Source organism: Microtus oregoni, unplaced genomic scaffold, assembly GCF_018167655.1.
Source record: "Microtus oregoni isolate MIOR12 unplaced genomic scaffold, Mior012 000000F_ref0000247, whole genome shotgun sequence".
Taxonomy (NCBI): domain Eukaryota; kingdom Metazoa; phylum Chordata; class Mammalia; order Rodentia; family Cricetidae; genus Microtus; species Microtus oregoni.
This window is the reverse complement of record NW_024543059.1, coordinates 44,426,792-44,453,680: the sequence shown is the minus strand read 5'-3', so window position 1 is coordinate 44,453,680 and position 26,889 is coordinate 44,426,792. Positions and strand designations below refer to the sequence as shown.

The 26,889-nt window shown below is 50.6% G+C and overlaps 3 protein-coding genes and 1 long non-coding RNA gene across 6 annotated transcripts; 2 read left to right on the top strand and 2 right to left on the bottom strand.

Annotated features, from left to right (window-relative positions):
• Window positions 1-95: 95 nt before the first annotated feature.
• On the bottom strand, window positions 96-8,157 carry Prrg2 (proline rich and Gla domain 2). Of its 3 annotated transcripts, XM_041655731.1 has the most exons (8): window positions 8,030-8,074; window positions 7,270-7,334; window positions 6,561-6,705; window positions 6,009-6,190; window positions 5,851-5,890; window positions 2,617-2,761; window positions 1,004-1,132; window positions 96-694 (listed from the first exon to the last, which is right to left on the bottom strand). In XM_041655731.1, exons 3-8 carry the CDS (start codon window positions 6,643-6,645, stop codon window positions 676-678), a joined length of 600 nt encoding a protein of 199 aa, XP_041511665.1. In that variant the 5' UTR covers window positions 6,646-6,705; window positions 7,270-7,334; window positions 8,030-8,074; the 3' UTR covers window positions 96-675. The 3 variants fall into 3 exon arrangements, with proteins under 3 accessions (XP_041511665.1, XP_041511675.1, XP_041511658.1); XM_041655741.1 differs by lacking the exon at window positions 7,270-7,334 and having other exon boundaries at window positions 8,030-8,157; XM_041655724.1 differs by lacking the exon at window positions 8,030-8,074 and having other exon boundaries at window positions 7,270-7,473.
• On the top strand, window positions 923-4,446 carry LOC121450617. Its single transcript, XR_005974624.1, has 4 exons — window positions 923-1,059; window positions 2,523-2,718; window positions 2,831-3,071; window positions 4,314-4,446. It is a non-coding gene; the product is annotated as an uncharacterized LOC121450617 (long non-coding RNA).
• Window positions 8,060-26,889, top strand: LOC121450586 (nitric oxide synthase interacting protein). Its single transcript, XM_041655713.1, has 9 exons — window positions 8,060-8,186; window positions 23,027-23,097; window positions 23,462-23,567; window positions 24,411-24,492; window positions 25,664-25,823; window positions 25,906-26,024; window positions 26,111-26,298; window positions 26,376-26,484; window positions 26,786-26,889. The coding sequence occupies exons 2-9, from the start codon at window positions 23,028-23,030 to the stop codon at window positions 26,855-26,857; spliced, it is 906 nt and encodes a 301-aa protein (XP_041511647.1). The 5' UTR covers window positions 8,060-8,186; window position 23,027; the 3' UTR covers window positions 26,858-26,889.
• LOC121450611 (nucleolar protein 16-like) lies at window positions 21,792-22,478 on the bottom strand. Its single transcript, XM_041655753.1, has one exon. It carries the CDS (start codon window positions 22,443-22,445, stop codon window positions 21,909-21,911), a length of 537 nt encoding a protein of 178 aa, XP_041511687.1. The 5' UTR covers window positions 22,446-22,478; the 3' UTR covers window positions 21,792-21,908.

Below are 26,889 nucleotides of genomic sequence, written 5' to 3'. Positions count from 1 at the left end.
AGCGAGCACTAGCGGAGCCTGGGGGTGTAGGGCACAGCGCCCGTACAGAAATCCAGCTCCACCGCGCGCAGATGCGCCCAGGAACAGGGTTCAGTTCGTTTGCATTTTTATTTTTCTCTAATTGTTTCAATTTTGAGTTGGGGGGTTTCTTTCTTTTAAGTCTCTTCCTTTTCAAAGGGTTTTTAGGTAGATAGACGCTCAGCTCAACTTCATTTCCCCGAGTGCAACACAATCCTAACACCCCTTTTACAGCACATAGCAAACGCGCCCTCCACCTTTATGCTGGATTACGAACCGCCCAGGTGCCCGAGTGGAGAAACACACGAAGACGGGGGTGTGCATGGGCCTGGTTCTCTGCGTGTACGCTCCCCACGACACCAGTGGGGGACAGTCGAGTCATGTCCAAGTTTCTAAAGGAGCCTGCCCACTCCGAGGCAGGGCCGCTGATCAGGAAAGGGGGGGGCGAGAGGTAGGGGCATGGACTCCGCAACAGGATGGTCAGGGACATGCGTGTATCCGTGCGTGGCGGAAACACGTGTGTCATGTAGACCTCGGGTCCGACGACCCTGACTCCCCCACGCACACACTGATGAGGAATCGAAGAGGCCCAGCGACTTCCGGAATCCGCTGTGAATCAGGGGCACAGTTCGGGAGCCCGCTTTCCGGAGCAGGTCTTCAGTGAGGCCTTCTGAGGCTACCCGGGGTGGGGGTGGGGAGTGTACAGTGCGGAGTCAAACAAGCCCCCTCCACCAAGACCACACCGACCCGCCCTTGGTGCCTCAGCCAATCCTGGATCCTGTAGGCACAAGCCCCACCTTCCTGAAAAGCTGCACTCTTCCAGGCTGGTCCACGCCCCTACAGACAATTGCGTAGGGCCCGCCCTGCCCTGCAAGCCCCGCCCCTTGTAGATTCCCAAAGCACCAAACCCTGCCCTTGGGGACACACCCCTCCCACGCGTGGCCTTTCTCCGCACTATACCCCTTGGAGAAGCCCCACCCCGTACCTGGAATAAGGGGGCGGAGGGGCGTCATGCACACCCGAGGCTGCTAACGCCTGCTCGTAAGTGGGAAGGCCTGGAGGTAAGGGTGGAAACAAGGGCGTCGGGGGAGTCAGGGGACTGATGAGCCCGGTCCTGCGGACAGAAAGAGAGTGGTTAGTATAAAAGCTGCCATGGAGTTTAAGAGCACTGGCTGCTCTTGCTGAGGACCCAGGTTCCTTTCGTAGCACACACATGGCGGCTCATAACAATCTGTAACTCCAGTCCCAGAGAATCCGACGTCCTCTTATGACCTCTGCTTGTACGAGGCGTACATGTGGTACATATACATACATGCATGCAAAACACCCATACACATAAAATAAATCTTTGGAAGAAATGAAACAAAACCTACATGACCAAGGGGTTACAGACCAAGAGACTGAGGGTGGGAGGGGACAGAGGGGAAGAGAGATGGCCCAGAAAAGTACCTCAAAGGACAGCCCGATGGACATAGACAGGTAGACATGAAAATGAGCCTCGAATGTACACTCTCATCCACAGAAACATGGGAGCACCAAAGTAACAACATCAGGTGGACAGACAGGACAAAGTTCAGCAGAGCCACACAGACAGAAACACAATTCTGAAACATTTAGTTCCAAAATTTCCCAAATCCACTCTTTTAGCTAAGGTCTCCTAAGCTGGCTTCAAAACTTCCAACAACCCTGCCTGGCCTCCTAAGCATTGGAACTGCATGTGTGAGCCACCCTGCCCAGGTTCCAAATCCATTCTTTTACATCTTAATAGATTTTTTAAAGATTTATTTACTTATTTATTACGCAGTGTTCTGTCTGCATGTATGCCTGCAGACCAGAAGAGGGCACCAGATCTCATTGCAAATGATTATGAGCCACCGTGTGGTTGCTGGGAATTGAACGCAGGACCTCTGGAAGAGCAGCCAGTGTTCTTAACCTCTGAGCCATCTCCCCAGCCCTAAATTTCTATAATTAAAGTACAGCTATGTATTCTATGGGTGTGCACACATGCTAACACACAAATGATGGTCAGAGGAGAACTTGGGGGAGGGTTTTCTCCTCCCACCACACAGGTCCTTGGACTAGAACTTCAGGTTGTCAGGTCTAGGGGGGCCCCAGAACCCAGGCCATCCTAGTCCCTGCATGGGCAGCCTTTCCACAGGCCTTCCACTGCTGACCCTACACCTTCACTTCTCTTTCCAGTTTATTTTGAGAAAGGTTCTCCTTAAGTTCCCCAGGCTAGCTTTGAACTCACATCAGAGTGGAAAGGTCTTGAAAATTTTTAGATCTTCCTGAAATGACAGGAAGGAAGCGCCGTGATACCCAGCTACTGCTATCAGATACCCTGTGAGCCCCTGCTGATGTGACCTGCACCCATGGGAAAGGCAGTGCCACAGACAGCGATGGACAACAGCCCCCACTTGCATTCCACCCAGTGTTGACCTCTCTGAAGCCTGGTTCTCGGAAGACTGTTAGGTCTCAACTTCACATCGACTTACTCTCCTTAGGCCCGTGGCTCCAGACTGGTCTTGCCCCTCAGATCAAGCCTCCTCCCTCCCACTTTGCTCTCCATCATTCCCCCCCTCCTGGAAGACCCCTTACTCTTGCTGACTGGACTCCTGCACTCTGAGTCGGCGCTGCCGTCGGTAGTGCAGATACCAAAAGGCTCCCAAGCCAGCCAAGACGATGAGCAGGATCCCAGAGGTGAGTCCCACCGCCAAGCCTGCAACATCTACTCGTCCACGCCCTGTGGGTAGAGGGTACCACTGTCCCAGGGGCTGCTACCTCCTCCAGCTTCTCTATTCTTTTCCCTAAGGGCATGGGCTAGGAAGCAAGGCTGCTCTGAGTTCCCTTCCTGCTACTCTGGCCTCAGGCAACAAACACTAAGGCTTTCTCAGAGCATCTGTTTCTTGCTTTGCGGAACGGGAACATGAGCCCTACCAGTCTATCATGAAAACTCACTGAGATCTGAGTAGGGAGCCATGGCTTCGGCCTGTCATCTCAGCGGTTTGGGAGGCTGAAGCTGAAGTCTAACGGTGAATTCAAGGTCAGCCTGGGTAAGTTAGCTAGACCCTGTCACAAAACCACAAATGAAAAGGGGTTTGGATGTGGGCTGCTCTCTCAGTGGTAGAGCAGCTGGCAGTGCACTTCAGGCCCCAGGTTCATCCCTACTACTGGAGAAGGGAGGGAGGGAGGGAGGGAGGGAGGGAGGGAGGGAGGACAGTTCATTGCAAACATGCTAATGGCAGATCTTCTACTTCAGCTGAGCTGTGTCAGCACGGCACAAGAAGAAGGGGCCGTTCCACAGGACGGCTTCAGCATGTACAGGGATAACAATAGATAAGCTGGCGGACACCTTGAAATATGGAGGTGTCGAACCCCTTCAACAAACTAAGGATGCAAAAGGAGACTTTAACATCCTTGCCCTCAGTCTGACGTGGTTTGCTTTTGGCTCTTTTTATTTTTAAATATGTTTATATGCTTTTTGTCATGCTGGAGACTGAAACTAGGATTTTTGTTCTTCTTCTTTTTGGTTTTTTTTTTTTAAATATTTATTTATTTATTATGTATACAATATTCTTTCTGCGTGTATGCCTGAAGGCCAGAAGAGGGCACCATACCTCATTTCAGATGGCTGTGAGCCACCATGTGGTTGCTGGGAATTGAACTCAGGACCTTTGGAAGAGCAGGCAACGCTCTTAACCACTGAGCCATCTCTCCAGCCCCTTCTTTTTGGTTTTTCAAGACAGGGTTTCTCTGTATAGTTCTGGCTAGCCTAGAACTCACTCTGTAGACCAGGCAGGCTTTGAACTCACAGAGATTGATCTGCCTCTGTCTCCGGAGTGCTGAGATTAAAGGTGTGCATCACTGCTGTTCCAATGAACGTCTAGCTTTAAAAAAAAAAATTATTTTTGCAGGGGGATGGTGGCTCACACCTTTAATCCTAGCACTCAGAAAGCGAGGCAGGCAATCTCTGTGAGTTCAAGGCCAGCCTGATCTACAGAACAAGTTTCAGGACTGGCTCCATAGCTACTGAGAAACCAAAAAAAAAAGAAAAAGAAAAAAGAAAAAAAGAAAGAAAGAAAGAAAGAAAAGAAGAAGAAAAGAAAAAAGAGGGTGTTGGATCCCCTAGAACTGGAAGTGGTGGTTGTGACCACTATGTAGGGCTAGAAACTGAACCTAGGCCCTCTAACACTCTCTAGCAAGTATTCTTAATCCCTGAGCCATCTCTCTAGTCGCCTATTGGTTTCCTAAATAATCCGTTCTATTATTTTATTTGTATTTGTGTGTATGTGTAGGGGAGGTGGTGCACATGTGTGTGGATGCTCAGAGATCAAAGAAAGGCACTGGACCTTCTGGAGCTGCTGGAATCATCACCAGTTGTGAGCAGCACTCAAATGGGGTCCTGGGAACCAAGCTGAAGTATTCGACAGCAAGCACTCTTTAGTGTTGTGCCGTCTTTCTAGCCCTTACTGCTGATTAAATAAGTGTGTTTGTGTGGACAACTTCCTGGTTACTTCTCTTACTCTACCATGTGGTACAGGTGACAAGCACAGTCACCTGCTGAGCAGTCTCACTGGGGTGCCTTGTTTTTAGAGACATGTTCTCTCATTAGGAGGGGGCTCAGTGACTTGGGCGAGCTGGTTACCCAGGGAGCCCCACGGACCCTCCTGTCTCTCCTCTCCCACAGTGGGATTACAACCCAGCTTTTCCCTGGAGAGTCAGGGGATCAAACTAGGGTCCTTGGGGTTGCATGGCCAGCACTTTACCAACTAGTCCATCTCTCCAGCCCTTGTTTTTGTTTTATTGAGACATGGAGTGTCAAGCTGGCCTCAAACTTGATATGTAGTACAGGCTGGCCATGTACTAACAATCTTTCTGCTTTGGCCTTTGGAGTAGCTTGGATTGCGAGGCCAAGGCCGGGGCCATCAAATCTGGCTACCTCCTATCTCCACCTCAAACCTTGCTTTTAGCTTGCAGTGAGAAGATAGGACTTTTAAAGACGGGCAGATTTTAGGTGATCCAAGGAGCCTCTAGGCCTTGCTAGGATTGTAGACAAGGAACTATCTCCCCTAGCAACCGGTTCCACTGTGAGGACTACAGTACAGACCCAGGGCCTGTTGCTAAGGTGCATCTACCCCTAGCAACCAGGCCATGAGGGGGTGGGGCAGCTGGAGCCTAGAGGGGGTCCTTCAGCTGGGCAGGAGGCTCTGGTCTTCCAGCTAGGTACAGTTGCTAGGGAGAAGGCCTCCTTAGCAACCAGGCAGACTGTGGCTGGCATGGGGCTGTGGGGGAGGGGAAGCCAGCCAGGTAGTGCTTCTGACTTCCTCTGTCTGGCCTGGCCAGGGCCTGTTGCTAAGGAGCAGCCCCCCTTAGCAACAAGGCTCAAGCCAGGATGAGGACTTCAGAACTCAGAGGAGGGGCTGGGGTAGGCAAACTGGACAGGTGAGAATGGCCAGGCTTCCTACCCGAGCTCTGTTGCTAGGGCACAGCCCCACTAGCAACCAAGATGCTGGTAAGGGGCTGGGGCTCTGGAATCTAAAGGAGGACCCAGGTTGTCCTATCAGAGCTTGTCCTTCTGATAGGCCCATGACAATAACACACCCACATGCCCCCTCCAGGGGTTGGGCCCTCCTATGAATCTGCATGCAGTTGTGCTGGGTTTTCAGACAAGGGCCATAATGAAAAGGGAGGGGACACCTTGTCAGTCATCTCTGGACAGCATGGGATTTGAGGGAAGGAGGTCCTTGTTTGTGTGTGGGGAGACTTTGGATTGAACTCTAGGACTAAGGGCCGCTTCCCCATCATGGAGTGAGAGGACTGAGGACCACTCACCTCCCTTGCCATTGTAGGTGTAACGTTCCCAATAGCGTTCCTAGAAGGAGGGGACGAGAAGGGGAAAGCAGCAGCTAGACATGGAGCAGTCCCCACAGCCAGTCCATGCTGGTATTTGAAACCCCAGGGAGGCAGAGAGGGTCCTCTGAGGCTCTCACCGTCAGTGTGTTATCCTCAAAGTATTCCCGGGCCTCCTCCCAGGAGCACCTCTCCTCGTGACACTCCCGCTCCAGGTTCCCAGGTGTCAGCAACTCCAGGTCCCAGTGGTTAGCCCTAGGAACCCGCCTGTGGCCAACTAGGAAACTCTGGGCCTCCGGAGGATTCAGGAAGATGTCAAGAACTAAGGACATCAGGGTCAAAAGCAGAGAGTCCTTAGGATTGAGGACAAGGAAGATAGTTATGGGGTTCTGAGGGGTGAGGGCCAGGCTTGGAAACCCCTGGATCTGAGCAAGGAGGGCCGGGGTCTGGGTAGTTGGGTATGAGGGTGAAAAACTGGAGTCTAGAAATCTATTTCTGAAGGAGGAAGGCTGAGGCTGGACTTGTGGGTCGGAGGGAAGAGGCTGGGACCTAGACTTTTGGGTCTGAGGGAGAGCTAGGGTCTGGATTCCTGGATCTGAAGGAGAAGGGCCAGGGTCTGGGAAGCCAGGAAGTATCCTGGGTAGGAGAAGGCAGAAATTAAACCTCTGTAAGGCTCTTCCTCAAACACTCACCTTGGTTTTGCTCTTCATAAGGTAAGGTGTCCAGGCAGGTGGTCAATCCCATATAGACTAAGAGCAGGGAAGGATGGCCCCTCATGTTGTGTGGATTCCCAAATGCCTCAGCAGAGTTATGAGGCAAGAACTCCCTGCCTGGACTCTGCAGTCAGTGAATGAAAGAAAAAGCAAACACTCAATCTGTAACCTATGCCAGACACTATTGGTCTGTATCAACTCATTTTAATTCTCAAAACAATCCAATTTGAACAATTTCCTGCCACTGTCACCAGGTGGTAAAGCGACTTGCCTACGCACCAGGTATTCGAATGTGAGAGGAGGGAGGACCTCAGAGATGGCAGTGCCTGCCTCATGATGAGCACAAAGTCCGTGTGCTCTCGTCTGGCCCTCTGCCGTATCCACAGTACCATGTGACACTGTAAGCAATTTCAACAGGTTCATCCGCAGCCCTGGTCCCTTCCAACCTGGCAGGTTCCATTCCAAGTCAACCTCCCTCTGCCGTTGCCTCATCCAACCCCAGAGATCAAAGATTATAGGACAAATGAGGTCCTAAATTTCTAGATCTGAGGTCTTGCGGGAACGCGACCCTGAACTCCAGGGCCCAGGATTTAGGGTCCCAAGTCTCTGGATCCCAATGGTGTGGGAAGTCAGGACACCAGAGCTCCCCTCCACACCCCAAGTTTCTCTGAGAGCAGTATCCACTTACCTGCCCAGACCTGGGAGCCCTGCCTCTCTTCTGTAATGAAGACCCCCTGGGTCAGCAGTACCCAGCTGTGAAAAAGGGGAGGGGAGAGGAAGGAGGGGTGCTTCTCTTCGGTAACAAGGCCCAATCCCGGCTTCTGGCAGGGGGCGGGGCTACTGGTTACCTGCTCTGGGAGGGACTCAGGTAAGAGACAAAGTACTTAAAGGAACCTTAGGACCAAGGGCTCCGGGGACACAGTCCCACATAGGAGCAAGACTTTGCACATTACGGAGGGATCTAAGGAACCTTATTAGAGTCTCCTCCTCTCTCCTTTCCCAGCCCGGCTCTCTCCCTACAGACAATTTGCTTGGCAGAGCCAGGAAAATAAATCTTGAGTCTCTAGAGATCTACAAACTGGTGGGAACGGAATGCTTTGATTCCAGGAATAACTGGGCGGTACCACATCATATCTGTTTGCTGAGGGTGACTGACGTGGACAGCTTGGCCTCGTGATTTTTAGATTATTGCTTATTCTATAACTTAGGCAAAATCGTCTCTTAAGATGTAATGGGAAAAATAGGTATATATTTGGGAAAGTGGGTATCAGAATATCTGGGCGAAGGAGTTAGTCCTTAAACTCAGACTTGAAAAGAATCAAAGAAACTACACCACTCTGCCTAACACAGGTTAAGTGGTCTCCGATAGTCAAGCCACTTTCGCTCACCGGAACCTTCGAGTTGTCCCTCACGTTTCGGTGGGGGGAAGAGAAGAAGAAAGGACTTACCAAACCACGAGAAGCGCCTCCACTTCTAGGGGCAGTATTATTTCCGGTGTCTGCTGCTGAGCGGAAGTGGGAGGGGTGTAGTGGAAAAATAAAACAGTACTCTTTTCCGGTTCGGGACACAGTTGAAGCCACTACGGATCGGCTAACCGTTTGTGAGGTGAGCTGCAGGCGGTGTGGGGTCGCGTCGCTAAGAGTTCCTTCTTGTGGGTGGGATATCTGAAGTTCCGAGGGACACAGGATAAGGTTTCGCACTCCGACTTCCTGTTAATCATTAACAGAGCGCTCTGACTCCTTGAGTTGGAAGCTGAACTACATCTCCCAGGATGCCTTGCAATATGTCGTCCTCATCCTGACCACTCTTAGAAAATGTAGTTCCGTAGTGGAAAAGGGTCCGTACCAGTGCAGAAATGAATGTAGGATTACCTGGAATAGTGAAGAGTTGAGGCAGGATCCCTTAATCCGCTTCAGTTTTCCAGATAGTGGTGAGGAGGGCGATGAGCAGTAGTGGATAAGGTCCTAAAGGATCCTTGAAGGAAGTGAATTATTTTACTTGAGACAGAGTCTCACGTAGCCTTCGCTGTCCCAGAACTCACTATGTAGTTCAGGCTGGCCTCAAACTCAGAGAGATCCACCTGCCTCTGCAGCCCCAAGTGTTCGGATTAAAGGTGTTCACCACACCCAGCCACTTTTTCCCATTTGTTTATTTTTAATTTTTATTATTGCTTTTCGAGATAACCTTGTGTAACAACCCTGGCCACCATGGACCTCACTTTGTAGACCAGGCTGGCCTCGAACTCACAGAGATCTGCCTGACTCTGCCTCCCAAGTGCTGGAATTTAAGGTGTGGACCTCCCGGTGATTTGTTTTTTGAGAGAGGGTTGCTTGCAGTGCAGGATGGCAGGATCTCTGTATGGAGATTAAGATTTATTTATAATGGGCGTGGCACCCCTATATCCAGAGAGCCTGGGGTGTTTGAGTGAAAGCGTCATCCCAGCCCCTGGCATCCATATAGTCTAAAAGTCTGGAATATTTGCGTGGAAGTTCCATTCCAAGCCCCCTCCCCTGGGAGTTGCCTTAGTCCAGACTCCACCCCTGAGAAAACCTGCCAAAGGATGACCCCTCCCCAGAGATTCACAAGACCCCTCCCACAAGGAATTTAAACTGCCACCCAAAGAACAAACTCGTAGTTTTCTGGTCTTCCTTCCCCCAACTCCTCTCTGGGGTCCTGGAAAGCTGTCTGGGAGCATTGGTATCCAGTAAACCTGGGCTTTTTCTAATTCTGTTTGATTTGGTCTGATTCAGATGATTGCATTGTTAGAGAAGTTTGTAGGCGGTGCAGAAACTTTTTAGTGGACACATCTTTAACCCCAGAACTAGGGAGGCAGAAGTAGGTGGATCTCTTAGGGAGTGAGGCCAGCCTGGCTCACATATGCTGCTCCAGGCCAGCAAGAGCTACATAGTGAGACCCTATCCCAAAAATGGAAAAGGATTTTATGTGAATGAGTGAGGTTTTTGATTTTTTGTTTTGGTTTTGCCAGACAGGGTTTCTCTGTGTAGCCCTAGCTGTCCTGGAACTCACTCTGTAGACCAGGCTGGCCTTGAATTCACAGAGATCCGCCTGCTTCTGCCTTCCAAGTGCTGGGATTAAAGGTGTGTGCCACCACCACCCGGCTTGAATGACCGTTTTGCCCTGCAGGTATGATTGTGCACCACTCGAATACGGTGCCTATAGAGGCCAGAAAAGGGCCATGAGCTCACCCGGAACTAGAATGAATCACGAGCTGCCGTGTGTATGTTAGACTCAAACCCAGGTCCTCTGGAAGAACAGCCAGTGCTCTTGGCCTCTGCCCAATCTCATCTGCCTCTTCATTTGTTTTTGTTTGTTTTGTCTTTGTCTTGAGACAGGTAGGCCTGTACTGAAATTATAAGCATGCAGCCACCACTCCTAGCTCATGTTGTTCTTATTTTTCAGTGAGCTTTATTGAGATATAATTTCACGTAATATATACTTTGCCCACTTAAAGCAAACAATTCGAAGTGTATTCACAGAGTTGTATGGGCATCACCACTAACAATTTTAGAGCATGTTCTCTGGGTGTGGTAGCACAAACCTGTAATCCCTCCTGTTCCAGGGGATCTAATGCCCCCTTCTGGCCTCCAAGAGCACCAGACAGGAGCCTGCTGTGCAGATCACTCCGTGGCCTAGGCAGCAAAATCAGAAGTTCAAGGTCATCCTCAGGCTGCCTATAGTATCAGAGGCCAAGCTGAGCTGTCTCAAGTCAACTTTAGGACATGTTTAACATCCCCAGAGAAATCCTGTCCTACATTCTTTGTCACCTCAGTCTTTCCTACCCCCAGACTTTGGCAGCCTCTGAACGCATATGAATTTGCCTGATCTGCACATGTCTCCTAACTGCAGTCATACAGGTGTGGGCTCTGTGGCTGGCTTTCCTCACTCGGCATGTTGTTTCTAGGCCCTCCATGCTATATCCTGACGCCTGTCTGTGGGTGCACAGTATTCTGTTACATCCTGACTGTCTGTCTGTGGGTGCACAGTATTCTCTTACATCCTGACGCCTGTCTGTGGGTGCACAGTATTCTGTTACATCCTGACTGTCTGTGGATGCACAGTATTCTCTTACATCCTGACTGTCTGTCTGTGGATGCACAGTATTCTCTTACATCCTGACTGTCTGTCTGTGGGTGCACAGTATTCTCTTACATCCTGACGCCTGTCTGTGGGTGCACAGTATTCTGTTACATCCTGACTGTCTGTGGATGCACAGTATTCTCTTACATCCTGACTGTCTGTCTGTGGATGCACAGTATTCTCTTACATCCTGACTGTCTGTGGATGCACAGTATTCTCTTACATCCTGACTGTCTGTCTGTGGATGCACAGTATTCTCTTACATCCTGACTGTCTGTGGATGCACAGTATTCTCTTACATCCTGACTGTCTGTCTGTGGATGCACAGTATTCTCTTACATCCTGACTGTCTGTCTGTGGATGCACAGTATTCTGTTACATCCTGACTGTCTGTCTGTGGATGCACAGTATTCTGTTACATCCTGACTGTCTGTGGATGCACAGTATTCTCTTACATCCTGACTGTCTGTCTGTGGATGCACAGTATTCTCTTACATCCTGACTGTCTGTACACAGTATTCTCTTACATCCTGACTGTCTGTCTGTGGATGCACAGTATTCTGTTACATCCTGACTGTCTGTGGATGCACAGTATTCTCTTACATCCTGACTGTCTGTCTGTGGATGCACAGTATTCTCTTACATCCTGACTGTCTGTACACAGTATTCTCTTACATCCTGACTGTCTGTCTGTGGATGCACAGTATTCTCTTACATCCTGACTGTCTGTGGATGCACAGTATTCTCTTACATCCTGACTGTCTGTCTGTGGATGCACAGTATTCTGTTACATCCTGACTGTCTGTCTGTGGATGCACAGTATTCTCTTACATCCTGACTGTCTGTCTGTGGATGCACAGTATTCTCTTACATCCTGACTGTCTGTCTGTGGATGCACAGTATTCTCTTACATCCTGACTGTCTGTCTGTGGATGCACAGTATTCTCTTACATCCTGACTGTCTGTCTGTGGATGCACAGTATTCTGTTACATCCTGACTGTCTGTACACAGTATTCTCTTACATCCTGACTGTCTGTCTGTGGATGCACAGTATTCCCTTACATCCTGACTGTCTGTACACAGTATTCTCTTACATCCTGACTGTCTGTACACAGTATTCTCTTACATCCTGACTGTCTGTCTGTGGATGCACAGTATTCTCTTACATCCTGACTGTCTGTGGATGCACAGTATTCTCTTTCATCCTGACTGTCTGTCTGTGGATGCACAGTATTCTCTTACATCCTGACTGTCTGTACACAGTATTCTCTTACATCCTGACTGTCTGTGGATGCACAGTATTCTCTTACATCCTGACTGTCTGTCGATGCACAGTATTCTGTTACATCCTGACTGTCTGTACACAGTATTCTGTTACATCCTGACTGACTGACTGTACACAGTATTCTGTTACATCCTGACTGACTGACTGTACACAGTATTCTGTTACATCCTGACTGACTGACTGTACACAGTATTCTGTTACATCCTGACTGACTGACTGTACACAGTATTCTGTTACATCCTGACTGACTGACTGTACACAGTATTCTGTTACATCCTGACTGACTGACTGTACACAGTATTCTGTTACATCCTGACTGACTGTCTGTAAACAGTATTCTGTTATATCCTGTCTGTCTGTGGATGTACAGTATTCTGTTGTGTGAGATACGGCACATTTCACTTCTCCTTCAGTTGATGGACCGTTAGAATTGTTTCGACTTTTTGGCTGTTGCAGCTGGTGCTACTGTGCATATGTGTGTGCTACTGTACACATGCATGTGCGACTGTGCACATGTGTGTACAACTGTGCACATGTATGTACGAGGTTTGTGTGGATGTGTTCTGACATTCCCTGGGAGTAAGGTCTGTTGGTCACGGCTGTGGCGTCCTCCGGAAGAACTTCCTCCTCACATTGATGTGTGTGCCTCTCAGTTCCTCTTCATTCTCACTAATGATTTATTTATTTTTGCCTGCATGTATGTCTGTGTGAGGGCACCAGGTCCCCTGGAGTTACAGACAGCTGTGAGCTGTCATGTAGGTGCTGGGAATTGCACCCCACTCCTCTGGAAAAGCAGCCAGTGTTCTTAACCACCTCTCAGCCCTCTCTCCAGTCCCCTATGCTCACTTAACTGTTGGTTACACATGGTTATAATAGTAGGGCGTGAACTGGTTCTTCGTTGTGGTTTTTATTTTAATTTTGTGTTTGCGTGGTGCTGGGGATGAAATCTCTGAGTGTATGTCGATGCTCACAGAGGCCAGAAGAAAGCATTGTATTCCGGAGTTACAGGTGGTTGTGAGCCCTCAGTCATGGGTGCTGGGAATCGAACTCTGGTCCTTTACAAGAGCAGCAACTACTTTAAATCCCTGAGTTATCTCTTCAGCCCCAGCTTTTGTTTGTTTGGTTGTGTGGTTGGTTGGTTTTTGGTTTTGGTTGTTTTTAGTATTTCGAGACAGGATTTCTCTGTGTAGCTCTGGCTGTCCTAGATCTCACTCTGTAGAGTAGGCTGGCCATGTAGGTGCTGGGAATTGTACCCCGGTTCTTTGGCCTTCTGGCAGCTGCAACTGGTTTCCCTCTCCCATATGACACAGCCCAGTCTGGTTAAGTCCACTCTGAACCCTCCCAATTGTCCCTGCCTCTGGACTGTGCTCTCCTGCACGTCTGTAACAAACTCTCTCTGGGCTGTGCTCTCCTGCACATCTGTAACAAACTCTCTCTGGGCTGTGCTCTCCTGCACATCTGTAACAAACTCTCAGGGCTGTGCTCTCCTGCACATCTGTAACAAACTCTCTCCTCCATACCTAAGAGCAGTCATGTCCTTTCCTTTTTATTTTTATATTTTTTCATTCACATAGCAAGTCTGGGGCCAGCCTGGGTTAATGAGATGGTGCCTCAGAGACCAGCCATCTGCAAAGCAGGAATGGAGTCATCACCAACACCATAATAACCATGCTTGGACTTGCAGTTCCCATGAGAAAGTGACATACACCTGTCACCCCAGCCCTTAGGAAGCTGAGTTCCAGGCCAGCCTGAGCTACAGTGTGAGACACATTACTGTTAAGTTTCTGGCGCTGGGTCTCTGTCTTCTCACTTAAAAAGTCAGGAAAGCATGAGAAACTCTAGAAGGACCTGGAGGGGAAGGCAGATGAGGTTATAGATGACACCCCACCTTAATATTAAAAAACAAAACAAAACACATAAAAGTCCTCAAATTGAGACATGGCTCGGATGCCTAGAATCCTGCAGCAAGGGATGGGGAACATGGCTAGGGGCAGAATACATGGCCCACTCAGAGACTGCATTGGCTCCAATTCCGCCACACACACACACACGTCAGACACATGCATGTGTGTCCATTCCCTTGGCCATCTGAGCCTCCAAACCTCATGTGGCCCCAGAAATTAAACCATACATACCCAAGGGAATAAAATAAGAAGGGCAAATCCTGTAATATCAGAGATGGGGTACGGCCTTCTGAAAGTGTGTTAGCTGTATTAGCTGTCTCTAATCCTACATCTTACAAGGTCCTCTCTTCCCTCCTAAGCCCCAGCAGAGACACTTAGAAGACAGACAGGAGAGTGTGGCTGTGACATCAGCACTGCAGGGTTGACATGGGCACAGGGAGATCTCTGGCACTTGACGGCGGCCAGGTCTACAAAGTGAGTTCCAGGCTAGCCAACTAGCCAAGGCTGCATAGTAAGTCCCAGTCTCAAAAATGGAAGTTGACCTGTGGACAGGGGCCAGGCTTCTCTTGGTTCTCATTTGAGAAGTGTTTATTGTTATCTGTGCGTATTCATTGTGTGTGCGTGTGTGTGTGTGCGTGCGCACATGTTCATGGTGTGTGTGTATTCATGGTGTGTGGGTGTGGGTGTGCATTAATGGTGTGTGTGCACATTCATTGTGTACATGTGTGTGCATTCATGGGGGGGTGTTCATGGTGTGTGTGTGTGCATTCATGGTTTGTATGCACATTCATTGTGTGTGTATATGTGTGTGCGTTCATGGTGTGTGTGCATCGTGGTGATGTGCATTCATGGTATGTGCGCATTCGTGGTGTGTGTGTGTGCTTTCATGATGTGTGCACATGTGTTCATGGTGTGTGTGTGCATGTTCATGGTGTGTGTGTGTGTGTTCATGGTGTGTGTGTGTGCGTTCATGGTGTATGTGCGCGTTCGTGGTGTGTGTGCGCATTCATGGTGTATGCACATTCATGGCGTGTGTGTGCATTCATGGTGTGTGCGTGTGTTCATGGTGTATGCGCATTCATGGTGTGTGTGCGTGCATTCATGGTGTGTGTGTACATTCATGGTGTGTGCGCGTGTGTTCATGGTGTATGTGTGTGCACGTTCATGGTGTGTGCGTGTTCATGGTGTATGTGAGTGTTCATGGTGTGTGTGTGTGTGTGTGTGCTTTCATGGTGTGTGTGCGTTCATGGTGTGTGCGCGTGTGTTCATGGTGTATGTGTGTGCACGTTCATGGTGTGTGCGTGTTCATGGTGTATGTGAGTGTTCATGGTGTGTGTGTGCGTGTGTGCTTTCATGGTGTGTGTGCGTTCATGGTGTGTGTGCGTGTTCATGGTGTGTGTGTGTTCATGGTGTTTGTGTACATATACGCATTTTGTGTGATGCTGGGGCCATTGTGTCACGGCACACAAGCTCAGAGGCCATCTTTGTGTCTCTTCTCATGCTCACGTGGGTTCTGGGGTTGGAACTCAGGCCGTCAACTTGCACAGCGAGTTTTTTTTTACTCATTGTGCCGTCTTGCTGTCCCATTAAAGTTTTATTACCTTTATTTGTTTGTTTGTGTGGCTGTATGTTATGTGTGCACACAGACATTCATGCCACTAAACTCTTGGAGGTCAGAGGACAGCTTGCACAGATTCTGTAGACAGGTTTTTCCGTGGACCACCAGCTCACAAGTCTTGTCCCACTAGTTCTTCTCACTGAGATTAACCAGTTTGTGTTTGTGGTTGTCTACATTTTACCTTTGCCTTGTGGCTTTTTAGCTCTCTTCCATCTTTTTTTTTTTTTTCCTGAGACACGGTTTCTCTGTAGCTCTGGCTGTCCTGGAACTAGCTCTTGTAGACCAGACTGGCTCAAACTCACAGAGATCCGCCTGCCTCTGTCTCTTAAGTGCTGGGACTAAAGGTGTGCGCTGCCCCACCTAGCCCTCTTCTTGCACCTCCTGTGTCCTCTCCATATCCCTGGCGTCCCCTCTCATACCTTGACTCATCTCTTCTTCCTTTCTCTTTGCCCAGAAGTCCAGCCTAACCTCTTCCTGCCTAGCTCTTGGCCATTAGATTCTTTATTAAACCAATCAGAAGGTGCTGTGACAAAGACACATCTTCACAGTGTACACAAAGGTTACTCTACCACCTGGAGCCTGGGGCTGACCTCAGGCTGTCAGGCCGGCACCTTTTCCCCCTGAGCTGTCTCAGCACCTGGCCAGGCTTTTTTATTTGTTTTGTCTTCCCTTTGGTGTTTTGTTTGATTGGTTTTTTTGAGACAGGGTTTCTCTGTGTAGCCCTGGCTGGCCTCAGCCTCAAGAGATCCACCCACCACTGCCTCCACTACCTCCCAAATGCTGGGATTAAAGATGAGTGCCCCCACTGCCATCACCCAGCTGTTCGTTTTGTTTCTAGTTTTTACACCTCTGCAGGCTGAAGAGATGTTTCAGCTTTAAGGGTTTCTCTTGCTCTTGCAGAAAACCCAGGTTTGATTCCCAGCACCCACACGGCAGCTTGCAATCGTCTGTAACTCCAGTCCCTGGGGATCAGACACCCTCTTTTGACCTCTGAAGACACGAGACACACACAAGCGGGGATAGACACATGTGCAGGCAAAAAACTCATACGCATAAAATAAAAATAAAAGTTCAATTTTCAACATTAAAATAAGTTTTTAGCTGGGTGGTGGTAGCTCATGTTTTTAATCCCAGCACTTGGGAGGTAGAGGCAGGTAGATCTCTGAGTTTGAGGCCAGCCTAATCTACATAGTGAGTTCCAGGACAGCCAGTGCTACACAGAGAAAGCCTTTCTCATGAAAGGAAGGAAGGAAGAAAGAAGAAAGAAAAAGGAAAGGAAAGGAAAAAAGAATGGAAAGAGAAGGGAAAGGAAAACGCCCCTTGGGCCTGGAGAGTATCTCGGCAGTAAGAGGGCCTAGATGTGGTTCCCAGTACTCCCTCCCCCACGTCAGGCAGCTGTAGCTTCAGCTACAGGCGATCTGACATCTTCTAGCCCCTGGGCAGCTACACATGTGTGGCAAAACATACACACAGGCATATACAGAAAGAAAAATAAGATCTTGGGAAAAGATGCCCCCCTTTCTAGCTGTTCCTCTCATCTAAAGAGTGAGTGTTTCACCAACGCAGCAGAATCCTCTCCCTGTGGCCAAGAGATGCCACCCAGTGCCAAATACTTCAAGGTCAAGGCAGCTGGGGCCTAAGAATAAAGCAGGGATTGGCCCACATGGTCAACACAGCAGAAGCCCAGGGGACTGGGAAGGGGGCGCGAGTGAGAGGTGCTAGATCAGAGGAGGCTGGCAGGTAGATGCTGGACTGATACTCTTAACAGTGGGCTGCATCCGTAACATCGTACCAAACTACCTAAGCTGTCCTTGGATTCTCTCTTTAGCCCAGGCTGGCCTTGTAGTTATTGATAATTTTTAAAATTTATTTATGTATTTTATGTGTGAGTGTTGTATCTGCCAGAAGAGGGCATCAGACCCCATTATAGATGGTTGTAAGCCTCCATATGGTTGCTGGGAATTGAACTCAGGACCTCTGTTTTTTGTTGTAGTTGGTTTTGTTTGTTTGAGGCAGGGTTTCTCTGTAGCTTTGGAGCCTGTCCTTGGAACTAGCTCTTGTAGACCAAGTTGGCCTCGAACTCATAGATATCCTCCTGCCTCTGCTTCCCGCGTGCGCCACCACCATCCGGCTGAACTCAGGACCTCTGGAAGAGCAGCCAGTGCTCTTAACCACTGAGCCATCTCTCCAGCCCTGTTTGTAAATTTTTTATTACATTTTATTATATATGTTTTGTGCATGTGAGTGTGTGCATGCATGCATGCTTGCTTATAGGGGAGCATTGTGTGTTTGTGTCTGCATGCAATGCAGCCAGAGAACAGCTTTAGGAGTTCTGTTTTCAACTTCCACTATGGGATCTCTGGAAAGAATTTAGGTCGTCAGGTTTGTTCATAAAGTGCTTTCACCCTTTGAACCCCCTCATGGCCTATGCTCGCATCCTCAACTTGGCTTGGCCCGGAGCACACTGACTACAGAGGGTACAGGATCACCTCTCTAGAGTGGGGATGGCATCCAGCTGAAGGTCTGCACTGGGGCTGGAGAGATGGCTCATCAGTTAAGAGCATTTCTGCTCTTCCAGGCAACTCTCATTGGTTCATAAAAAAGAATTAAGTAGGAAAAAGATCTCTGTTTTCAGTCTGTGTAAATGTATCAAAAAACAAAAACCGATGCCAGCAGGAGGGGGGACCATCAGAACTGGGGTACCCATCTCACAAGTTCTGTGTAAGGCAAGTGTTTCAAGGCAGCCAGAAGAGATAAAGTGGCCGGGACATCTGGGCGCTGCCTGCATCCAGAAAAGACGGCGGGGACTACCCTGATCCCTGGAGTCTCCTTTCTCTCCTAGAGCACACCCTGAACACTGGACTCAAGGCGCCTTCCGGCCCTTACTTCCCCAGTGCTGGGCTTGCAGGGCCCCACAGCTGGCTTCCCGCTCGCCTTTGACATTTGAGTCAGGGTCTCATCATATGCTCCCATCCCTACTCATTCTGTAGCTGGGGTTGACCTTGAATTTGTGACCCTACTTCTTCACCCTCCCAGGTGGCTGGGAGACAGGCATGTGACAGCAGATCTGGACTTTTATTTTCTGTCAGTCTGCTAGAATCTTTGTAACATTGTACTGTGTATAATACTTGCTTGCTTATTCTCTTTTTTTTTTTTTTCTTTTTCGAAACTGGGTTTCTCTGTGGTTTTGGAGCCTGTCCTGGAACTAGCTCTTGTAGACCAGGCTGGTCTCGAACTCACAGAGATCCGCCTGCCTCTGCCTCCCGAGTGCTGGGATTAAAGGCGTGCGCCACCACCGCCCGGCCTAGCTTATTCTCATGCCTGTACTCTACACTGGACGTTCATCCTGACTTAACCAGAAAGGCCACCCCACGCTTGTCCCTATGAAGAACCACACCCACCCATAGGTGGCGCTAGAACATTGGTTCTCAACCCGGGGGTCTCATATCAGATGTTTAGGTTACAGTTCATAACAGTAGCAAAGTTAGTTATGAAGTAGCTACAAAATGATTTATGGTTGGGGTCACCACAACGTGAGGAACTGTATTAAGAAGGGTCACAGCATTAGGAAGGTTGAGAAGCTCTGGTCTAGAACTTTCTACTTCCTCAAACCTCCTTCAGGTGCTGTTTCTCCAGTATGATCTTCCTCGAGGCCAAGTTCCTGATCGTGGCTGTGTGAGTGTGAAAGTCACCCAGACCTGTTTCCCAGGCTGGTTTCTTGCTTGTGATTGACATTTGACTACGGAGTCAGAGCACACCACTTCTCCACAGCCCCTGCCATTGCCTCCAGGAGGTTTTTCTGCATCCTGCTGTGATGTCAGAATTTCAGGATTGGAGCCACACATGGTGGCGCACGCCTTTAATCCCAGCACTCGGGAGGCAGAGGCAGGCGGAGTGAGTTCGAGACCAGCCTGGTCTACAGAATGAAAGGAGAAGGAGAAAATGAGTAAATTTCATTTTGTTCTTTTTGCTTTTGTTTTTCTTGAGACAGGGTTTCTCTGTGTATCCCTGGCTGTCCTGGAACTCATTCTGTAGACCAGGCTGGCCTCGAACTCAGAGATCCGCCTGCTTCTGCCTAGTGCTGGGGTTAAAGGTGTACGCCACCACCACGTAGCATTATAAATTGTTTTATTATAAAAATTAATTTTATTTTTTGGTTACAAGAATCTTGCCTGGATGTACGTTTGTGCAACACAGGTGTGCCTGGTGCCCAGGGAAGCCAGAGAGGCATCTGATCCTCTAGAACTGAGTCATGGGTGGTTGTGAGCCGCCGTGTGAGTGCTGGGACTGAGCCTCTGGTAGAGCAGCCAGTGCTCTTATCCTCCAGTTCTGGCCCCCAAATTTAAATGGCCTAGGCATGGTGGCATCTACCTGTCACGTCCAGCACTCTGGAGGTGGAGGCAGGAGGATAAATTCAAGGTTACTCTCAACCTCATAGCTTCAGAGACCAGTTTGGGCTTTTTGAGCCCTGGTACAGTGAACATCAAGTATAGTGCTGTTGGCTGATTGGTCACTGCAGACACCACTGTCCCCTCACAGGTGTTCAGAGGGACTGCCGTGGACAGTATAAAGTCGATCAGGATGTGCCTGCTGGGCCGACAGGGGCACTGATAAGAGGACAAGAGCCCCTACTTAGTTCTCTCTTGTTTTCAGATGGCACGTGTGTGGGCTTGCAGCTAGAGCACACATGTAGAGGTCAGGTGACTTTGTGGCACTGGCTCTCTCCTTCCGTGTTTCTGTGTGACACAGGCATTGCACGCAGGTCATTGTCTCATTGCCTCTGCAAGGCAAGCCCCTCCACCCCGAGCCATCTTATGGCCCTCGATTTCTGTTTCTGAGACAGGGCCCTTCTCAGCCCTTGCTGTCTGGAACTTGGGTCAACGCACTCCCCCTCACCTCAGCCTTCTGAGTACTGGGATTGCAGGGGTGGGAACCTGGTTCACCTCTCTCTGGAGCACACAGAGAGCAGAGTGACTTCTGACCTGTCATGTGTCCCCACACTCGGGTCTGGAGAGGGTGTCACCCCGTGTCGCCCCGCTGCACGCTGCAGAGCCTCAGTCTTCGTTGTTTTTTATTTTGGTTTTTGTGTGTTTGGTTTCCTTGAAGAGCTGTGGTTAACCCAGGGCCTCTTGCATGCTAGGGAAGTTCTGTGCCTGTGCTCTGCCGGGCCACATCTGAGGTGACGTGCCTGCTTCACAGTACCCGGCCTGGCTTGGTTCTTCATTTTAAAATAATCAGTTAATTTGTTGCATGTGTGTGTGAGAGAGAGGGAGTATCTCCTGGGGCTGCAGTTACAGAACTTGTAAGCTGGAGTATCTCCAGCTCTATTTTTTTATTGCAGAGAAGTATGAATAATTGAGTAATTATCAAAACAGTTTTGAATATAAAGATATGATATTGGGTTAAAATGGGAAATGTGGTGAAAATATAAGTTCATGGAGAAAAGCGGACCTGTAAAATTCATTTTTGTCGAACTAGCTTTTTAAGACTTTACTATGTATACAGTGCTCTGCATGCATGCTTGCAGGCCAGAAGAGGGCGCCAGATCTCAGTACAGATGGTTGTGAGCCACCATGTGGTTTCTGGGATTTGAACTCAGGACTTCTGATAGAGCAGCCAGTGCTTCTATCCTCTCTCCAACCCCCAAAACAGCTTGTTTAAGAGTTTGCATGTATGTGGGTTTTTTTTTTCAGATGTGTAGTGGAAATCATCAAACCACTGTATTTAGATTACACCAGCTACATTTTCAAAAACAGTAGAATGATGTTATTCTAAAATCTCCAGGGTGGAGAGATGGCAGAGATTAGCAATGACCGCCGCTCTGCTAGAAGATGTGGGTTAGATCCCAGCAGCCACATGGCCACTCCCAGCCACCTGTAACTCCAGCTGCAGGGGACCTGTCACCCTCTTCTGGTCTCTGAAGCTCTCCTTGCAGGTGATGCATATTCAGACAAGCAGGCGCACACATAGACACATAAAACATGTTTATTTTTTCACAGGTAAAATGCTTTTATTATGTACAGATCACATTCAAATAAAGCATCACCTCTGGACACAAGAGCCAGTCCTGGCTTTTCTGTGAGCCCCCAAGAAAGTATAAACCATAGCCTCTAAAGAGTTCCTTCTCTAGCCAGGTGTGGGTGCGCACACCTTCCCCTTTAATCCCAGAACTCAGGGCAGAGGTAGGTGGAGCTCTGTGCGTCTGAAGCCAGCCTGGTCTATAAAGCCAAGTTCCAGGACATCTAAGGCTATTAGAGAGATACCCCCCTCAAAAATAAAATAAAAAAGGGAAAAGAAATAAAAAAGAAAAACAGTTCCTTCTGATGAAGGAGAGAGTGAGTATGTGTGTAAAAGCTGATTCTATGGCACCTTGCCAGCATCGTCTGAAACAATACACTCCTTGTCTGGGGATGCACACCACTCAGTCAACCTCCATCTTCTTATTCTGCAAAGAATCAACAAAGGATTGCCACTCTGTTGGGTAAAAACGCTTATAGACATTGATCTTATTCCGAATCTGTTTTGGGGTATCTTGATAGTAATTCTTTTCATCCCGGGCCATAGCCTTATAGTCTTCCCCATGATTTTCCACCATGTAATGAACATATTCAATGAGGTCCCGAGACAAGGTATTTCCTTTCTTTTCTGGGAGGCTGGCTTCTGCTTCCAGGTCATTTACCACGTAGGGCTTCCGTACAAGGTCCTTGGGTCTCTCCTCCACGTCTACCTCCATGCCCTTTACCTTTCTCTTTCGGAGGGGAACCGCTTTGTTGGGGTCCATGGCCAACCCCATCTCCGCCAGGTTCTGCTGCACGGATTTGGTGTGGTCCCAGGCATGTCGAATGTAAGAGCACTCGATCCGTGGAGCTGCCTTCCAACGAGCATTCCGGTTCAGACGCTTTCGGTTGACATTGTAACCGAACTTCTGCCTCCGAGTCTTTCCCTTGGCCTTGGGCATATTGCAGACTGCCGCACCAGGAGCTCAAACTCAGAAGCAGAAGCTCTAACTCTTGACCACACTACCAGAACCGCGTGTTAACAGGCTCTGCGCGCAAGCAAGCGTGCCCATAAAACATGTTTAAAAGTCAGAGTTTCACCAGCCGGTGGTGCACGCCTTTACTTTTCTTTTTCTTTTGGTTTTTTGAGACAGGGTTTCTCTGTGGTTTTGGAGCCTGTCCTGGAACTAGCTCTTGTAGACCAGGCTGGTCTCGAACTCACAGAGATCCGCCTGCCTCTGCCTCCCGAGTGCTGGGATTAAAGGCATGCGCCACCACCGCCCGGCTTGGTGCCTTTAATCCCAGCCCTCAGGAGGCAGAGGCAGGTGGTCTGAGGCCAGCCTGGTCTACAGGATGAGATTCTGTCTCAAAACCAAAAGTTAGTAGCTGGTGCTGCCTGATTTTCCTTCCTCCCTGCTTCAGACTTGTACTGCTGAGGCTCAGGCTGTGCCTGGGGAGTTGATGAGGCATCTGGGGCAGGCTGCTGTTGTTGTGGGGTATCCTGGGGTCACCCCAGCCCAGCCGTTGCCCCTTTCTCCCACAGGATGACGCGGCACGGCAAGAACTGCACTGCAGGGGCTGTCTACACCTACCACGAGAAGAAGAAGGACACAGGTACCGTTGGGGATCTCTCTCACCTCTGGTTTCCCCTCTGTGGGGCTTGGCTGTTTGGCTCCTCTGTTGTCCTATTCTGCCCTTGAATGCCCTGTCGTTGCCCTGTGTGTACTAAGGATGGTGACCACAGGTAGCAGGGCCATGTGGCTCATCTAACACATCCCTGGATACCACCTTTGCAGAAAGGAAGGCTGAGAGCCACAGTGGGGGGAGCCAGCCATGACCCTCTTTACCCCTCTGCCCCACTGTGAGGGAGCAAGGCTGACGTAACCGTGGCTTTCTCAGGTTCCACTCAACCCCACATTTCCTTGGGCATCTGGTGAAAGGTATGTCCGCATCCATCACCACCTTTCTCTGTCCGCAGCGGCCTCAGGCTATGGGACCCAGAACATTCGACTGAGCCGGGATGCTGTGAAGGACTTTGACTGCTGCTGTCTCTCGCTGCAGCCCTGTCATGATCCTGTGGTCACGTGAGCAGGGGAGGGGCAGCAGGGCAGCTGGTGTGTGTGGGTTCACCCTCTCAGAGCCGCAGAGCTATCTCCAGAGACAGGCAGCTGCTCTTCCACCACCAGTGGAAAGAGTACATTGCTAACAGCTGGGGCTGGGCTCGGCAAGTGGAGTGCTTTCCTAGCCTGCAGGAAGCTCTGAGTTCTCAGTGTCACAGAAAACCAGGTGTGATGCACTCAGGCAGCGCAGACGGAGGATGGGGGTTCAAGGCAAACCTCAGCTACATAGCAGTTTAAAGCTAACCTGAGCTGCAGAACATCATGTCCCACAATAAAATGAAAGGAAATGGACTGAAGGGAGACCATGGGAGATGTCACCTAAGGATGTGTAGTGGTACCCAGGGTAGGGAGGGCGTGGATGGATGCTGGGGTGAGGATGCTCGATAGTGGTACCCAGGGTGTGTATGAATGGGTGGATGCTGGGATGAGGATGCTCGATGGTGGTACCCAGGGTGGGTGTGAATGGGTGGATGCTGGGGTGAGGATGCTCGATGGTGGTACCCAGGGTGGGCATGAATGGATGGATGCTGGGGTGAGGATGCTCGATGGTGGTACCCAGGATAGGGAGGGCATAGATGGATGCTGGAGTGAGGATGCTCGATGGTGGTACCCAGGGTGGGTGTGAATGGGTGGATGCTGGGATGAGGATGCTCGATGGTGGTACCCAGGGTGGGTGTGAATGGGTGGATGCTGGGGTGAGGATGCTCGATGGTGGTACCCAGGGTGGGCATGAATGGATATAGAAGTGAGTGGATGCCATCTTGTGATGAAGCCCAGGCCCACGCTTTCCTCATCCCCTCTCTGCAGCCCAGATGGCTACCTCTATGAACGGGAGGCAATCCTGGAGTACATCCTACACCAGAAGAAAGAGATTGCCCGGCAGATGAAGGTGATGGGTGCCGAGGAGAAGGGAAGGGACTCAACGGGGCAGTTCCTTTTCTCTGCCTGGAGCACCATTCACTTCCACTTCTGTCCAGATGTTTCCAGGCAGCATCTGTGTTGCCCTCCTCTAGGCCAGGATCTCTGGGGCCCACCCTGCTCTAGGAACCTGAGACCCCTGTGTGCCTACACCCTCTGCTGTGCTTTGCTGGGCTGCACTCTGCAGGAGCAGCTTCCTTGGCTCTCCTTGGCTCCAGGCACATGGTGGGGGTGTGTGGTGTACAATGCCCTGTCATCTGTGCGATAACCGCCAGAGGGCCCCACCGAGCAAGTGGGAGACACAGATCTCTCTAGGTGCCCACGGTGACTCTGGTCCTTCCTTCACGGTCTGGCTTTCTGGCGCTCAGGACACTGAGGGGTTGTTTTGTTTTTGCTCGGGCCAGGGCTGGAAGCCAGCCCTCACCGGCCGAGGCTTTGCAATGCTCCTGCTTCCCACCGCTGGCCCCAGCGTGCTCAGACTCCATGTCCTCCCCTCAGCCCCGTCGCCAGCCCCCCCCCCCCCCCCGCCCCCCCCCCCCCCCCCCCCCCCCCCCCCCGCCTCCAATCCTGGCGCCACTGTCGACACCTGCTGGGTGCCAGGGGGACTGAGCAAGGAGCGGACCTTTCCTGTTCTGGCCACACAGGACAAAGCACACTGTACTGGTCATAGACTTCCAAGCCAAGCTCCCTGTGGCAGGACAGGGGTTCCCTGGCCAGCTCGCATTCTTTCTTGAGCGCTTAGTGTGTGCCTCTCAGTTTCAGCACTTTGGAGGCCACCCCGTGTGGCAGGAGATGTAGCTGTGTGTAGAGTGCTTGCTTAGTGTGCACGAAGCCCATGGTCCCACACCCAGCACCTAATACCAGATGTGGTGGGACATGACTTGATTAGTGGAAAATCAGTTCAGGGTCACCCTTGAGTTCCAGGCCAGCCTGGGCTGCATGAGCCCCCCCGTCTCACCTTGAGCAGGCCCTCCCAACAGGAAGACTCTGGGTCCCACTCTATCTGAGTAGGAAGCCAAGGACTCAGAAAGGCCAGGGCCACCTTATCACACAAAAGCAGCAACCGTTGCCAGCCCCTGCCAGAGCTGCTCAGGGCTCCATCCTCCCGCTGGTGGGTGCTGAGCCAGGCCCTCTTCCCCTAGGCCTATGAGAAGCAGCGAGGAGCCCGCAGGGAAGAGCAGAGACAGCTTCAGCGAGCAGCAGCCGAGGACCAAGCTCGAGGCTTCCTGGAGAAGGAGGCAGCCATCGTGAGCCGGCCCCTCAACCCCTTCATGCCCAAGGCTGCCACCTTACCCAACACAGGTGACAGGGAACACCTACCCTTCGCCAGGGGTCTTGAGGGGATGACTTCCTGAGGTGTGTACCCCAGCTTCTCTCTCCACAGATGGTGAGCAACCAGGGCCCAGCACGGGTCCCCCAGGGAAGGAGAAAGACAAAGTGCTGCCCAGCTTCTGGATTCCCTCCCTTACGCCTGAGGCAAAGGCCACGAAGCTGGAAAAACCAGTGAGCTCTCAGTGTCCCAGCCCCTCGTGCCCCTTACATGTTGACCCCTGTCCTTCCATCTCTGTTGACCCTTCCTCTGCCTGCAGTCCCGCACCGTGACTTGCCCAATGTCTGGGAAGCCACTACGCATGTCAGACCTGACGCCGGTGCGCTTCACGCAGCTGGACGACTCCGTGGACCGCGTGGGGCTCATCACACGCAGTGAGCGCTACGTGTGTGCAGTGACCCGAGACAGCTTGAGCAACGCCACGCCATGCGCAGTGCTGCGACCCTCGTGAGTAGGGTTGGGAAGGAGAGTCTGGAGGCATCCCAAGATGCCCTAGGGCTGACCTTCGCCGTGTCTCCCTGCAGTGGGGCTGTGGTCACTCTGGAGTGTGTGGAGAAACTGATTCGGAAGGACATGGTGGACCCCGTGAATGGGGACACGCTGACAGAGCGCGACATCATCGTGCTGCAGCGGGTGAGTTGCCAGTGCACACCCCAGCCCCTGCCCCCACCTTGTACCTGTCGCACCCCGCGGCGTCCTCCACCCTACCCTCCTCCCGCCACTACCCTCTTCACACACGCTTGGGTCCCACAGCACCTTGTGTTTTTCTTTAGCTCCTCCACATTTTCCTGTGCTTTCCTCCATCCCGGGACTTCTCCCCACAGTCCCTCCTGTGTCCCAGGTCCCCTCCATCCCCTGCCCTGAGACTTATTTTTCCCTGGTCTACATAGGAGCCCAGCAGGCTCCCCCAGCTTGTTCTTCTCCTCCTTTCCAGGGCGGGACAGGCTTTGCAGGCTCAGGAGTGAAGCTGCAGGCGGAAATGTCCCGGCCAGTGATGCAGGCCTGAGCTATGACCTAATAAACCTGCCTGTAAACCGA